Consider the following 17277-nt stretch of genomic DNA (forward strand, 5'->3'; position numbering starts at 1 on the left):
CCCCCATGCCCCCCCCCCTCTCCACTTCCTGTTTATGAACCAATAGAAAACTGTACAGTAGAAAAACAAAGGTGTGACGGAGGAGAAGAAGGAGGAGGAGGAGGAGCTTCATGAGCCTAAAACAGATGAACGATCAATCAGGAGGCAGCAGCGTTCTTCACCTGCTCAGGTAACAACAACAACAGGTAGAGATGGACAGAGTACTCTACCCCAGTACGACATGTTACTCCAGTAAGAGTAAAGAAGTACTTGCTTTTAAAGGTACTTTAAGTACACTGCAAAAACTCAAAATCTTTCCAAGAATATTTGTCTCATTTCTAGTCTAAATAAATCTCATTCTACTTAAAATAAGACTCATCATATTAAAAGTAGTTTGTTTTTAGACACTTTTTACTTTTTTCAAGCAAATTTCCCACTTGAAATAAGTAGAAAAATCTGCCAGTGAAAGCAAGTTTTTTATGTTTGTAATAAGAAAGAAAAACTTGCTCCACTATCAGATTTTTCTACTTATTTAAAGTGGAAAATTTCCTTGAAAAAATTAAAAAGTGTCTAAAAACAAGCTGCTTTTTATGTGATGAGTCTTATTTTAAGTAGAATGAGATTTATTTTGACTAGAAATGAGACAAATATTCTTGGTAAGATTTTGAATTTTTGCAGTGTAAAAGAGTAAATGTCTTATTCTTCACATCAATGAATGACTCTAATTGTTTCTAAATGAATGTAAGGAGCTTTTAACTCTTGTTAGTGAGAATGAACTCTTTGAAAGCAGCTGCACTGATGTGCTGCTTTTAGGGGTTAGGGTTTCCTTCTCTGACAAACACAGCTTGTGTCCAATAGGAGTTTAGAAAAAGACCTGAAAGTAACCAGTACTTTTCAGCCGTACTACTAATTAACTCCAGTAAAAGTACTAATATTTGTCTTGGAAATGTATTCAAGTAAGAGTAATAAGTACCAAAGAAATCTATTACTCAAGTAAAGTACAAATCCTCTGGATATGTAGCTACTTAAGTACAGTACTCAAGTAAATTTCCAGTTCCTGTCTGTTCTCCAGGTGAGACCAGGTGATGATGTCATACATCTTCACCTCATGATGTCATAAACGTTGCTGCATTTTGTAATAAGTTGTTACATCACGAACCAAAATGCAGCTGTTGCACTTTTATTAGGAAGAAAATGTAATAATTTGGTTCATTATGTAACAACTTGTTACAAAATGCAGCGTTATTACATCATGAGGTGAAGATTTATTACATTATTATAGAGAACGATTATCTTCATTATCGATTAATCTATTAGTTGTTTGGTCAATAAAATGATCAGATCAACCACCAGACGACATCGTCCTCAAATGTCTTGTTTTGTCCACAAACCAAAGAGAGACTCAGTTTATTGTCATAAAGGAACAAAGAAACCAGAAATATTCACATTTAGGAAGCTGGAATCAGAGAATTTGGACTTTTTTTCTTTAAAAAAACGACTCAAACCGATTATTAGATTATTATAATAATTACATAATTTAATAATCGATTTAATGAATAAAAAATTAATGAAAAAACATCTGATACAGGATGTAGATCCTCTACATCAGACTCAAATAAATAACAACATGCAGAAATTAAACACAAATATACCAACTCATACATAATCACTTAAATACATATAACAGAATAATCAAAAAAAAAAAAAAATCTCCCACAATACCTCAAAGAAAAACTACAAAAAAAGAAAGAAATACAAATCGATTATTGTGCGATCAATCGATTAATTGTTGCGGCTCTAGATTAACAGACCCTGGATGTCAAAGGGTTAAAAACCTTCTAGCGCCACATTATTGAATACAATTCTTGAACGCAACATAAACTTTAGTGCATTTTGTAACAAGTTGTTACATAATGAACCAAATTATTACATTTTCTTCATAATAAAAGTGCAACAGCTGCATTTTGTAACAACTTAACACAAAATGCAGCAAAGTTTATAACTATGACATCATGAGTACCTGGTTAAACGAAGGATCAACATGAAAATTAAAACGTTTTTTCATCAGAGGGAAACCAGAGGTCAGCGAACGCACCTTGAGCTGTTTCCATGACGACGCGCTGACAGCCGAGAACCAGCACCAATAAAACGATCGGACGCGATGATGATCAATAGAAAAGAAACCGTCAGAACTCAAAGGCACTTCCAGAGCTTTCACCTTCATCCGTGACCCTCGTCGCCGTGACGACACACAGGCCGGGCTGTGATGACTCTGGGATGTACGGAAGCCCTGAGCGGCCAAAACACTCGTAGCTACGTACTACGCCTTTAATTTCAATACCCTGATAGTGACGTCATTGATCGGGATTATTGATCACAGCTCCATGTTCATGTCACAGGTCGTCTCCATGGAAACCAGGTGACGACTGGCAGACAGACGGACGGCCTCCGACTGTGTGATGTCATCGCTGATTAATGACGTCATGTGATGAGACTCGGAGAGGGGGGGCGATGTCATCCTCAGGAAGTCTGTGTGTGTGTGTGTGTGTGTGTGTGTGTGTGTGTGTGTGTGTGTGTGTGTGTGTGTGTCATACTTGCCAACCTTGGTGCGCTCACCATTAACAAATAATTACATTATCATATAAGGGAAAAGTCCATTTCCAGTAGTTCAACCCCAACCAAGTATTGAGTGCATATAGATTTCAGAAGGCCAACATTTCTATATTAAAAATGCTTTAATCATTTTATTTATGGGGATACTGAATTTTAGGTCTTCATTGAATGTTAGCCATAATTATTACTATTAAAATAAACGGAATAAATATAGATATTGGATGTTTAATTGGATTAGTGACATAGGCCTTGATAAACTCTCCCATGATATTCTAATGCACCTGTACATCAGAAACAATAGGAGTGATAGGTACAGTAGGATATGCAATAATTAACTACAGCATATATCTTGACAGCTACTTTACACTGTTGATTTGTATAATCCCAACAGACATGTCCAGTGATTTTCAGCTTTCTGTGTTTACATTTGTCTGTTGTGATGATACAAGTCAGCGGTCCTAAATGTGTGTTTCTCTTCTACATCGGAGGTGAAGTCTTTCCACTCAGGGCTTCCTTCACCTCTGAAACGGGGCAGAGCTCCGTGGGAAACACCTGCCTGACACAGCAACGTAGGGAACCGTGCATGTCCGCGGCCACAGCTCCACGGACATGCACGGGGGGAAAAAACGGCGTAGACGTCGCACCGAATGCACGCGGCTACGCGCCGTTTAACGAGCGCGCATGCCGCGCGTCTACATTGGAAGCTAATAGGTAGGCTATTATCAGTATAATCAGAAGCAAGCATATATATACTTCCTCGCACCCGGTGTGAACGCACTGTACTGCTACTCGCCATGGTCTCTTCTTCTGCTTGTTCTTCCGTTCTGATTGCTGCGCTTGACTTCGAGCCGGTGTAACCGTTATTATTGTCCCCAGGCTGAGGCGTGGAGAAAAAGAGCGATTTTGTGCCTCTGCACTGGTCTCACATTTTGGCTTATTCTGACAAAACGGTAGCTGCTATCAGAAAAAAAAAACAGACCGTGAGCGTCACAAGGACTTCCTGAACGATTTGGTGTCATTCTGGTGTTTCTACAGTAAATATTTTGTAGAAACGTGCGATTTCAAAACAGGGGTCCGTTCTGCTTCTCTCAGAAAATCTTTGTATTCATGGGTTGCAGTGACGTCACGTCGAAGGGACCGCCGCCATATTTGTGTCCGATTTGACAGGTCTCCTCATATGACAGCATGAAACCGCAGGATGGAAATGACAGTTTCTTGACAAAATGACAGGGTTTCATACATCCTGTCTGGGTTTATATCTCTATAACAACAGACTAACTCTATATTATCCCACTTATTACACAGTTTATGAATTAATTAATTAATTTGAGACGTAATGTTGATCAAAGTCCTTAGTCCGGTCACTTCTCCGCTGTTTGCTCCTCACCCTCCTCCCGGTCGACTCGTGTGTAGTTGTTTTCAACGAGCTTTTGATAATCAATCAGTAGATTGATGAATTATCATGTAAATGTTACGATGTGGCATTTATGTCGTCCTGTCTGTCATAAGAAATGACGGTTACGAGACACGTTTGTGTCACGGACTCGCGGTGTCACAGACACAGCTGGTCACAGCTGTGACACTGCGCTGGCCCGTCCGCTCTGTCCGCTCTGATCGCAGGTTTGGTTCCAGCAGCGGTGAGGGAGGCAGAGAGCCTCCACTCTCCCTCTAACAAGCTACAAGTCATTTCTCTAACATCACAATTAGTCTGAAGCTGGTAAAAATGAAACACAAGGTTAACATCCTTGATAGTTCTTCTGCCCTGCTCCGCTGATCAGAGCGGCGTCCCTAGCAACAGCCCGTTTTACTTAGCAACGGTCTGTTATACAGAAATAAAAGACCCTAAATGCAGAATCAGTGAGTAATTAATAAGAAAGTAGCCTAATCAAAATGCAGAATTCAATATCCATGTTATTAAAAAAAAGTGAATCCCCTCTTTTTGTGAGACTTGTCACAGCCCATGCTGCCACTGATAGATGCCTGCAGTCAACTATTTATTCCGCCTATAACTTTACGTCTTTTGGGATGGAATAAAACTGCAGTCCGGGGTTTCTTTGGCGACTGCTATCACAGTCAACAGCACAATATAATCCTGGCATCTTTCAAATAATGTCAATTTTCGGTCTCTTGCTGATTTCCTCCTACTACTCCACTTGTTCTGGTAACGTGACGCTGTGATCTGTGTCCAGATCGCCCTGATTCAGACACAAATATGGCGGCGCAGAAACACAGTGACGTCATGTGAATCTAATGAATTGGAGTCAATGAGGAGCAGAGACAGACGTGGCCGCACTCAGAGGCTGACAATTCAAATTCTGTAAGTCTCTCTGATATTTTGAGCACATTGTGTGAGAGAGAACAAGATTGTCTACAAATTTGGAAAAAAATCATGTGTGTAGAGTGTAAATTGTGCCTGGGAGGAGTGTCGAAAGAGAAAAGTTTCAGAAGATTTCAGACAACTTTACTGCTAACAGCTGTACTGCTACTCGCCATGGTCTCTTCTTCTGCTTGTTCTTCCGTTCTGATTGCTGCGCTTGACTTCGAGCCGGTGTAACCGTTATTATTGTCCGGTCGGAAACGACGCCCAGTGAAGGATGATGTAGCAATATTGTTGTCCGGTGGAAATCGGGAGAAATTCAGGAGAATTGTGGCCCCGGGAGATTTTCGGGAGGGGCATTGAAATTCGGGACTCTCCCGGGAAAATCGGGAGGGTTGGCAAGTATGGTGTGTGTGTGTGTGGGGGGGGGGGGGGGGGGGGGGGGGCTTGACGTCTCACACCTCCACCTCCTGCTGCCCCCCCCCCTGTGCTCCGCCGGCCGTCGTCACGGAGATGTCGAAGCAGGTCTCCATCATGATGCGCGACTTGCAGAGGTCGACGCAGAACTGCAGCTCGGCCGTGACCTGAGCCAGATGCTGCAGGAAGTCCTGGGAGTCGGGGTCCAGGTCCTGGTCCACGTCGACTGGGGGGGGGGGGCACAGGGGTCGGAGAGTTATTTATTTATTCATAATTTCAACACTTCGTCAGCAGATAATCTTCATCCTACTGTTTTCAAGTCTACTTTCTCTCAGTTCTCAATTAGATTATATTCTGATGGGACTTCTTGAGTCAAGTAACGGCACATTTTATTTATCCACCTTTTTCTGAATGTCAAAAACGTAGCCGGTTTTGCTGGTTTTTGCTCTTCCGGTGGAATTTTATGTTTACGTTTCCATGGTTTCGGTAGTCGCGGTAAATGCATAAGTTTATTTTTTTTTGTTTTCAATGAAAATCTGTAAAACGCATGGATCATCACACCAGCTTTTAACAATGGATATCACACAGACTGACATCTGTGTTAAAAGCCAGCGTTAATAGATCCATGCGTTTACCGCAACTATGACAACAACTGAAAACCATGGAAACGTAAATGTACAATTCCACCGGAAATGCCAGCTTCCAGTTTTGACCATAGATGACGTTCGGAAACAGTAACTCGATCACTGTTACTGAAAAAAGTAGTGCCGCTAGTAACGCTGTTCTTCCATCACTGCTGATAATCCACCAATAATAAATCAATACTCTGATGCTAACATGCTAACTGTTAGCGGTGCTTTTATTGTGAAGGACTCACAGTCTCGACTCCAGCGGTGCGGCGCCACCATCAGGCGGCTCTTGGCCTCCTCCAGCTCGGCCTTCAGATGCTCGTGTTTGCTCCTCAGCTCTCGGAGACGCTGCTGCCGCTTCTCCAGCATCTTCAGCCGCGCGTCGAAGTACAGCAGACCCTGAGGACACACACACAGACACACACACACACACACACAGACACACACCGGTCACACACACACTGAGGCGTTCACTGACTCCAAAGAGCAGCTTACTCCGGGTCGGTGGATTTAAGGAGCAGGCAGACGGAGATAAAATTAGAGTTGGTGCTAATCTGCACTGATCTGAGACGAGGCTCCGCCCCCTCACCTCGCCACAGGTGGTGCAGAAACACACACAACATCACATTTACATTTATTTATCATTTATCTCTTTCGCCATTAAGGCATCAAACAGTATAATATAATATGTAGCACTTTATTTCAGAACTGTAGGTTTTATTAATTTGACCGGTATTACCATTTTTGTATGGTTTTGTTGTTTTATTATTTCCATCCACCTTTTTCTGAATGTCAAAAAACGTAAGCCGGTTTTGCTCTTCCGGTGGAATTTTATGTTTAGGTTTCCATGGTTTCGGTAGTCGCGGTAAATGCATGGATTTAAAAAAAAAATGTTTTCAATGAAAATCTGTAAACCGCATGGATCATCAGCTTCTAACAATGCATATCACACAAATTGACATCCGTGTTAAAAGCCAGCGTTACTGTAATAGATCCATGCATTTACTGCTACTATGACGACGACTGAAAACCATGGAAACGTAAACATACAATTCCACCGGAAATGCAAAACCGGCTTCCGGTTTGATGATGATGTACTGAGGCCTGATGGGTAATGTAGTTAAAAACAACTCACCTTTTCAACGTCATGGAACGGCTGCAGGAGGAAACAGAAAGAAAGTGATGAGGTCATCGATCCACTTCCTGCCCCGCCCACTTCCTGTGTGTGTGTGTGCGTGTGTGTGTGTGTGTGTGTGCCTCACCTCTGACCCCGCCTCCCTCCTCCTCAGACGCTCCACGTCGTCGATCTCGTACACCTTGATCTCGAACGCCTCCCTCGGGGCTCCGCCCAGCGGGGGGAGCTCCACCCACTGACTCCCCCCCCGCCGGCTGAGGGAGGAGGGGTCGGGCAGGGGGGCGGGGATCAGCCGCCGCCGCTGGAAACCTGAGGAACGGGAAAGATGACGAGGTAAGAGTGGGCGGAGCTTAAAGACGTCGAACAGTCACATGACCAGAGAGGAGGTGATGTCACACACAGAACAACAACACGTAGAACAAAAACATGTAGAACTAGAAAATTTCCAACATGGGAATCATGTTGTGTTTATAAACATGTTAACGAGCTCCAGGTGGATTGTTTATGAACCTTAACGAGCTCTGGCCTGAGGCTCAGAGGTTACCACAGCAACTTGAGGTGGTTGCCAATGACGATAGGGGCCCCCCAGGCTGAGGCAGACAGAAACGTGGAGAAAAAGAGCGATTTTATGCCTCTGCACTGGTCTGGCATTTGGGCTTATTCTGACAAAACGGTGACTCCTATCAGAAAAAAACACAGACCATCAGCGCTGTTAGGACTTTGTGAATGATTCAGTGTGATTTTGGTGTTTCTACAGTAAATATTTTGCATAAACGTGTGATTTTAAAACAGGGGTCCGTTATGCTTCTCTCATAAAATCTTTGTATTGGAGTCAATGAGGAGCAGAGACAGACGTGGCCGCACTTAGAGGCTGACAGTTCAAATTCTGTAAGTCTCTCTGATATTTTGAGCACATTGTGAGTGTAGCATACCCTCCGACAGATTGTGGACCCGACTGATGATTTTCTCAAACTGTCTTTATTTTCACAAACAGCTCCATAAACCACTTTATAGAAAACCAACGTGAGAACTGAAGAAAACACAAAAAAAGCACAATTACATTTATGTTTCTACTCTGCGCTGTACAATACAACAAGATTTCACACAACTCCCCCCCACTCCGATGATGTCACGCACTCTGACACGAACATTCCGTGCAATACACACCCATTATAATCTCATAATTTCTCCAAAAATGATCATGGTCATTGATCAGGGATTGATCAAAAACTATATGACCGATCGAACCATAATCACAAGACTTGTGTCTACTGTTTAAAGTTTAAATGGAGTCTCTAGGTGAAAGTATGCCTGAGCAGTAGACGTTTGTAAAACTCCAATGATTGTTCTTTTTCGCTCTTTTTCTTCCGCCCGTCCCATTGACTTCAATGCACCGAGCACTAGGGACCAGTGCTCGGTGCGATGGCCCCGTGGCCCTAATGACAACATGTAGAACAACATGTAGAACAACATGTAGAACAACAACATGTACGACAACACGTACAACAACATGTGGAACATCATGTTAGTGACCAGTTTCTCCGTTTGTTGTTACATGAATTTCTCTGTTTCATGTTTGTATCTGTTTGATGTGACGTGTGATGTGTTTTGTCACCTGCGACTACACATGTAAATTAGCTTCCACCTGTCATGTGTAGCCTACATGTTGTGTGTACATGTTGTGTGTGTGTGTATGTGTGTTGTGCTGCTGTTCAGGTATTGTCCTCGTCAGATAAACGAATAAATCAATAGAATAAAACCAAAAGCAGCAGCGAGCGGAGTCATTACTGCTCATTAAACACACACACAGTGACATACGCAAGAGAACAGGGTGTGTGTGTGTGTGTGTGTGTGTGTGTGTGTGTGTGTGTGTGTGCAGGGTGTGTGTGATAATTGGAGTTGGATGTGTACACCGGAGCTGCCTGAGGCTTCATGAATAATTCAGGAGGCAGAAAGGAGCTGAGATCCACAGGACTGATGACAGACACATCACACGCCTGCTGCTTCCATATGCATCAGGCTGCCTGACCTGCACGCCGCCGCCGCCGCCACCACCGCCATGAATCACAATCAGCTGCTGTGAGGCGTAACACACTGCAGCGTCGCCGTCCCAGATAATGTAGATGGGTTGAGGCCGAGGTCGGCTGCAGTGATACCTGCTGCGATCAGCTGTTATCTCACTGGACACAGCACAGACTTACTGAGTCTCTGAGTCTCAGTCTCACCGTCACACAAACTCTGTGATGTGATATAATGTGGTATGTGGTATACAGTATATATAGTATATATACATATATTCATGCATTGTTTAAAATATTTATATCTTGATATCTGGATGTTTGTATCATGTGTGTTTCGTCGCTGCAGCACCGGGGATCGGCTCCAGACTCATTTCCTACTTTGTTAGACAATAAACTTTGGCATTTATTTACGTTGTTTCAATAATAAAAAAATTATTCTGTCATATTTGTCTTCTGTTGCTTCATGTTCACTCAGGACTTTTAATCTTTGATCCATGTGAACACACCAGGGAATGCGATTTTTATCAAAATTAAATGTATTTATATATACCTACCATTGACCTTACGTAGCATAGAGTGCTCTGAAGGTTTTAAGAGAGAACTTTATGTTCTGGGGCCTCTGTGAAGTTACCTGTATCTGTGCCATTGTGTGTTTCTTGTTGTGATCTCTGTATTTTACTGCATTTTTTGTAAAGCACTTTGTGATTTTATCTATGAAAAGTGCTATATAAACTAGAAATTGCATTTCCTGAAGGAAATACGTGTGAATGCTGAAAGCAGCTGAGCGCCATTGCTCTCTCCGGTCTGAAAAAGGTCCAAAAGTGTATTAATTCTGACTGGCTGAAGCTAACTGTCGACCAGAGACTGAAAGATCAGTTCCTGCAGACATGGAGAAGCGAACTTGGCAGTATGACATCGATGATGTGACATCTACACTGAGTTTAAACAAGAGTTTAAACTAGAAAAGTATTTATTGTGTTCAAACCAAAAGTATAGACAGACCATTTGCCATTTCAGAGTAAACAATACAAGAATACCAAAAGTTATTGGAAGGTACATAAGGCTGGTGGAACATAGGCATGGACCCGTTTTGGCCAGAGATGTACGTACAAAGTATGTACAGCCCCACTGCCTGCTTTAATGTTTGTTTGTGCTCCATACCACATATTGTGGTCGTGAGAAATAAAAGTGAAGTGAAGTGAAGTGAACTACATGAACTCACCGTTTCCCCTCTTCTTAGGCGACTTAGAGACTCTGCTCTTGCTGGACGACGACGCTCCGCTCTCGCTCATGGAGTCGTGTGTGGATGAGGTGCTGCCGGTGGTCTCGCTGTCTCGGATCATGCTCTCGTAGCCGCTGCTCCCGCCGCTGTGGTAGAAGAGCGCGGTGCGGCCCATGGCGGGCGGCAGCTCCCCGCTCAGCACGCTGCTGTTGTCGCTGCCGTGGCCGCTGCTGTAGCGCTGCGGCCTCCGAGGCGCCGTGATCTTGCTGTACGGCGACGGTATCGGCGTGTTGACCGGCGAACCGCTGATGCTGCTGGTGCCGCTGTCGGTGGCGTCGCTTCCCGTCGGCCCGTCGTGTCCTCTACTTAACTGTTTCCTCGGGCTCCCGGCTGCTGCTAGCTCGCTAACCCTGCTGTTGGCCGCGCGGCTGATGCTTGCGTGCTTCGTGCCCATGATGGTGCCTCTTCCCGCCCGCGCTCCCGTCGAAGAGCGAGCAGAAGAAGCGGACTTACCGGTGAGCAGTGGGCCGGGGCTGCGTCCAGCTGCACTATCCGGAGGTTTCAGGGAGGAGGAGGAGCTCAGAGTCTTGGAACCGCTGGTGGTCAATGTTCGAACCTTCGATCCACCGGGAACTGCTGCCCGGGAGCTGCTGCTGCCGCTGCCTCGCACCGGTCCTGGTTTACTTGTAACGGCAAAGATACCGGACGAAACCTGGGAGGAGGAAGAAGAAGAAGATGTGGAGGTAGAGGCAGGAACTCCGAGTCTTGGCACGGATCTGTTAGACCGGCCGTTCCCTCCCCCAGCGCTGCTCTCCCTGGTCTCAGACTTGGAGCCAGCAGAGGTTTGACCGTCGCATCTCTCCAGAGAAAACAGGCTGCCGTAGTGCTTCGAGGGATCTGCTTTGGCCCCTCGTGTCTTCAGGCTTGAAGACGATGTCCGGGCCGAACCGTGGTCGGTTTTTAGACTGGACGTCCGGTGGCTGAACGAATCCGCTCGAAGCCTGGCGGTGAATTCTTCCTCCAAGGTCGATGTTTTAGAGAACGAGGACTTTCCAGCGTCGCCGCCGCCGCTCACTCTTAAGGCACTTGGAGAGACGTTTCCAGATCCTGACTTGGAGATCGTGCTGCTTTTCTGTCCGTTAGACTTTTTCCCCCCCAAGGAAGCAAACCTCAGGTTGCCGGCCACTGAAGAAGAGGTCTCGTGACCCCATCTGGCCTCAGAGCTCTGGGGGGAGGAGATGGTTCCTAGAGTCGTTGCACCTCGGGTGAGTCTTGGCAGCTTGATGAGAGTATCTCCTCTCCTGCTGCTGGTCCTCTCACAGCCGTCCACCGCCCTCGGACCCGGAGACGACGACGCCTGGGCCTTCGGTGGGCGGGGAACGCTGTTACTGTTCCCATTGGGCCTCTTGGAGGAAGCGCCGTTCCCGTTCACGCCGCTTCTTGACGTCGGCTTACCTACCGGGAGAAACTCGACCTCTCTGGAATCCAAGTGACCAACTCCCTGCAGCAAAACCTCCTCGTGTCTTCCTTCCTGTCGGCTGCAGGCCACACCTGCAGATGAGGTAGTAGGCTTGGTTTTCCTTGGAAGACTGGAGTGAGGAGAGTCCTGATGGGGAATCTGGGCCGACAGCGAGGAGCTCATGGTGTTGGCTCTCAGCCTGAGCGAGCCTTTGAGAGAGGCTTTGGTTTGGGGCGTTCTGTTTGGAGTGGCGGGATCGCTGTCCAGCTCTGAGAAACAGACTCCACTGTCGTTCAGCGAGCTCTTGATACCATGCTGCAAAAATGGCTGTTTATGAAATATACCCGGCGAGCTCAGTGCATCGTCCGTTGCCGTATGTCTGTGTCTGTCCCTCGGGTGAAGCCTGCTTGTTGAATGAGCACCTTCACCGTCACCTTCAGCTGAGTCAGCAGTAATCGCATCAGCCGCCGGCGCCACGGCTCCACGCTGTTGTTGTTGAGATGATGTGTAGGCGTCGTACTCGTCGTTGATGCTGCTGATGATGCTGACGGGCCTCGAGCCGGAGGGGAAGGTCTGCAAGCTGAGGAGGTCGCGGGGTCGTCCGTTGTCCGGAACGAGACAGCGAGGAAGCTCCTCTACGACCGTGAACACGAGCTCGTCCTCTCCGTTCGGCCCCACCGGCTGCTGCAGCGTCACCGTCGTCCTCAGGAAGTCCCCGAACAGAGCTGCCCGGAGCGTGCTGAGCTCCGTGGGGCCTCGGCTGGTTGTGGTATGCACGGCCCTTTCCACGCGTGCTTGTTGACTCATACCCACAGGGGGCGTCCTAGAGGAAGATGGCGGCTTGGGTCCGCAGTCTTTGAGGTAGATCTTCTCTCGCACTACAGGCTCTGCATCCTGCCGGGAACAAGCCGAGAGGGAGGGAGGCTGAGAGGGAGGAGCTGATGAGAGTTTCTCCCCATCTGCACTTGTCCGTTTGGAGGCATCCATGAGACCACTGCACGCTGCAGACAGTTTTGACTTTTCCTGATCCGGTTTACCAGCGTGTGGTGCAGTGGCTGTGCTTTCGAGGAGCCTTTGGGAGTTGTTCCTCCTGTCAGATTTGGGAGAAGAACAAGACGTCGTCGCCTCTGTGGGGGGTTTAGTGGCTCCGGTCCTAAGTGCTGCTGCTTGTGCTTCTTTGTCCTCGGGAGCGATGAAGGCGGCCGGGCCCTCGCTGCCGTCGATGCAGTCCAGTCTCTCCTGCAGCTCTGCAAACGTGTTGCACTTTAAGTGGTCGCCGTCGGACCGTTTTTGTGGACCGTCTCTGTTGTTGTTGACTCGCTTTTTGTTCAGAGAGGGGATGATGGGGACGAAGGACGGCGGCCCCTCGTTGTCGCTCAGCTCTCGGTCCGAGACGGCCGTCCCCCCCGGACCCACGTAGATGACGGTGTCGCAGGACTGCTCGCTGCTGGAGGAGTAGTCGGGGTCGCTGTGGAGCAGCAGCGGCGTGTCCGGGTCGAGGGCCACGGTCCGAGGGTGGAAGGGCCGGAGGGGCTGTGGCGGCCGGTGGGAGGGGCCTTCCTCACAGGAACTGTCCCCTCCGGATGAGCTGGAGGCGTACTGCAGACGGAGAGAGAGGTAACACGGAGTTAACAAGCTGAAGAGAAATCCATCGACAGTGAGAGAGGCTGCACATATTGATCATCTGTCACGTCAAGGGAGAGAAACCTGAACAAGGACCTGATCTTAGTTTTAACCACGCCCACTCCGCTCCAGTCTAATCTGTCAGATTCTCTTCAATTTACATTTTTAATTAAAGCAGAAGTAAGGTGAATGTTTGTGTTAATATAAGTCTTAAATAGTTGTATCTTCCGACAGCAATCACTTCTATAGAGTGTTTGGTCTGAAACACGGGTCTGTCAGTCACTCTGCTCTGCTCTGAGCCCAGGAGAAAACTTTCCTTGTATCCTACAACCTTTATCCAATGAGGAGAGAGAACGGCATAAAGGGGCGGTCCTCTCTCTGTGTGCAGCCAAGGGATGCGCGTGAATGTGGTGACGTAGGGACGAGGGCGGGGACTGCTAACTCCATCGGCTGACAAGAAGTTAGCCAAAACCACTGGATCACTTACTTCTGCTTTAACAACAAATTATCTTTTTCTATTTAATAAATCTTGATGTTCTCTTTAAAGGTATAATGTGTGTGAATTCCATCTAGCGGTGCGGTTGCATATCTGAACGTATTCTTGATGTTGCCTCCGTCCTTCCTCACACTACACAGTGGTGACAGTTTTAACAGGCCGTTTCCGTGGTTACCTACGGTCACGATGCAACATGGCCGCCTCGGTTCGGTGCGTCGCCCACTTATGTATTTGTAACGACTTGTAACAACTCATTCTAAGGAACCAGAAAGCTTTCATTTGTAGCAGCTGTGATTCACATTCAGTCAAATACGGATTTATGAAAGACAGGTTTGATTTTTGATAATAAAACGCCAAATAAGTTTCATACTGGGGCTTTAAAGAAGTGGCTTCAACACTAAAACACTAAAAAAATATGACCTACATTTAACAACTCCAAAGAAAATATACAATATTTACACTTTTCTTCTGCTCAGTTTTGATGAAACTGAACCTCAGTCACTTCAGAAGAATCACTCCAAACATCTCACAACATGTGGGATTGATCATGAATTTATCATTAACTAGAATTAATTTAAGATTAATCAGATTAACTAGAATTAACTTCACTGATCATTATTCGTTTTTGAATAGATAATACCTCTGTGTTTGAATCGGGACTTTTACAGAAATACATGAAACTGAGTGTAGCTACTGTTGTTTGGACTGAATCATCACAGACTCTGTGAATGACGACGGATTGAAATAAATTGGAATTGGAACATTGATCAGTGTTTGGTGTTGTACCTTGGACTTCTTCTTCCTCATGCGGTGGATGCGGGCGGCCAGCTGCACCGTGGTCAGCGTCTCCATGTAGTTCGCCGGGGAGTCGGAGACGTGGGCGATCATGGTGGTTCGACAGTTGATGTTGCCCAGGGATTCGCTGAGCAGCATGGTGAGCTTGCTGTCCCTGAATAATACATCAAGTAACCCCTCGTTAGTCGTAGAAAAGAAAGAAAGAGCGGAGATACAGTATGTCGGGGAAGAACCCCCAAGGATCCCAGAAACTATTCGTTACAGCACTGACATTTCACATTAATGAAGCCGACTTTGAACTCACCACGGGAGATCTGTAGCGGATCTGTAGCGAGGCCGCGGCTCTAACGATTCACTCAGTGTAAAATCTGCTCTCAAAGCTTCTTCTAGTCTCTTTAATCACAGCAACTAAACTGAGATCTGGTCGCGGTCGAACACACGACGACGACAACGACGACGATGCGAGTCTCCACCTTTTATCTGCTGCACTGATCAGGGATCAGCCGGTGCTTCTCTTCATCACAGCTGTTCACTGTTCCAGATCACTCTTCATGAAGTCACTGTGAAGGTGACCTTTGACCCTATATGGGTATGGACCGACATCATGTAACTTTACCCTTTAACACATTTGAGTTAAACTGTGTCATAATTAGTGAGACCTTTGACCACTGAGCACCAAATCTTAGTCGGTTCATCCCCGAGTCTGAGTGAATGTTTGTGTTAGATTGGATGAGGACGTTCCCTGAAGGCATCACTAAGGTATGATGAGTCGTGGTGAGTTCAGGGGTCAGTATGAGGCTACGCTATCTGTGTTCAGCCCAGAGCCGGCTCAAGCCTCCATGGGGCCCTAAGCAAAATTGGATTTTGGGGCCCTCTATTTTTGCAAATAATATTGATTGTTGATCATTCACACACCTACTATAAACTCATGGCTCTGGCAATGTCGTTTAGGCTGCATTATCCCACAAAACCGCAATTTCTTTCCACAGACGTCAGATGTCTTCAAACATACACGAGGGGTTTGTTCACTTCAAGAAAGCCGACTTGTTTGTAAACGGAGCTGGAATACTAAGTCAAGTTGACGGCTCGGTGTGTTTTCAGGTCTGAAGCGCTCGTTTGTTTTATCAACAAAGGAAAATCAACTCAGAGCCACAACGTCTTCGTAGCGGTCAGAGTAAATCTGGATGTTGTTTATTCTACCTGTAAACATAATGAGCTGCCAACTTGACTTGACATCTGATGCTGTCTGTGGAAAAAAATGTGGTTTTGTGGGATGTAAACAGCCTAAACAGCCTAATGTCAATCTGCTCCCATTCTACGCTGCCGTGGTGATGCAGGGACAGACAGAACAAATGCAGAACAGGCGACAGAAAATCTTCAGATTCAGTCTTTTAGGCCTAAAATATTAGGAAACTAAAACCCCAGGTTGAATTTGCCCGGAACTGTCCTTTAAAAACACATCAGCTCTGCCGGTCGGTCAGAGGGTTAGGGTCCCACCTGTATGGGGTTAGGGTTAGGGTTAGGGTCCCACCTGTAGGGGACGTGTTTGGCCCCGTTGGCGAGCGCCAGGATGACGTTTCCCAGCGCCGACAGAGACAGACACTGGCCGCCGCCGCCGTCTCGGGTTCGGCTGATGTCGCTGTCACAGCTGCCGAGGTCCAGGAGGTGGAGGCGGCTCCGCCCACTCACTGACCACACACACACACACACACACACACACACACACACACACACACACACACACACACACACACACACACACACACACACACACATGCAAAGTTCAATCAATAAGAGTATCCAACAGTCTGCCCTAACATTCACATTCAGAGTCATGGTGGAAATTAAAGTCATGGATCTCTTCTGATTGGCCCAACGAGTTCTCCTGGCGTCTGATTGGCTGTTTACAGTCTGAGCCAGCGGTGTAGTCTATGTGATACTCAGGTTTACTGGGGTTTTGAATACGAGCTGTCCGCTGTCTCTCCAGCAGTCGCCACTCTGTTCGTGGGTGTCATCCAGACTTTCCTGGAGGTCAGTATACCCACTGAAAATGCATAAATATTTCAGTATACCCAGTACAACAAAACTATCTAACTACTGTAAAGTTAAGTTCAAGGGGGTCCCCAACTTTTTCTTAGAATTTTTAAACTTTTTTTTTTTCAGAAATTTTTACCACTTTCCCTAGAATTTTTGGGAGAAATTTTACCAGTTTCTTCTTAATTTTTCTTTTCTTTTTTACCCCTTTTTGTATTATTGTTTGCCCCTTTTTTTGAGAGAGAGAAATTTTGCCACATTTTCTATAATCTTTTGAGAAATTTTACCACATTTTTTGAGAAATTATTTTTTTTTATTTTTAAGAAATTTTACCACTTTTTTCTAGAAATGTTTAAACTTTTTTGGAGAAATTGTACCACTTTTTTACGGAAATTTCTCTATATTCATTCATTCATTCATTTCATTTCAACGTACATTGATTGTTTGTGTATGGCAAGGCAAGGCAAGGCAGTTTTATTTGTATAGCCCGTTTTTACAAACAGTTTGTCTCAAAGGGCTTTACATGGCATCATAACA

At 45.9% G+C, this 17277-nt stretch overlaps 2 protein-coding genes across 2 annotated transcripts in view; one reads left to right on the plus strand and one right to left on the minus strand.

Moving 5' to 3' along the window:
• LOC311007064 (NACHT, LRR and PYD domains-containing protein 3-like) overlaps positions 1–17277 on the plus strand; it is a gene marked incomplete at its 3' end in the record, with an annotated part of 257119 nt that overhangs the window by 121808 nt on the left and 118034 nt on the right. The gene's annotated exons all lie outside the window — the stretch shown is intronic.
• Positions 5365–17277, minus strand: part of LOC311007022 (kinesin-like protein KIF26A) — a gene marked incomplete at both ends in the record, with an annotated part of 49762 nt that continues 37849 nt past the window's right edge. Inside the window, 6 exons of the mRNA XM_084000104.1 lie at positions 5365–5552; positions 6204–6354; positions 7218–7399; positions 10334–13391; positions 14698–14860; positions 16238–16394. Of these exons, the coding sequence (XP_083856230.1) occupies positions 5365–5552; positions 6204–6354; positions 7218–7399; positions 10334–13391; positions 14698–14860; positions 16238–16394 (3899 nt within the window). The remainder of the gene's footprint in view (positions 5553–6203; positions 6355–7217; positions 7400–10333; positions 13392–14697; positions 14861–16237; positions 16395–17277) is intronic.

The sequence above is a fragment of the Trachurus trachurus genome (genome assembly GCF_905171665.1).
Source record: "Trachurus trachurus genome assembly, chromosome: 24".
NCBI classification, from domain to species: Eukaryota; Metazoa; Chordata; class Actinopteri; order Carangiformes; family Carangidae; genus Trachurus; species Trachurus trachurus.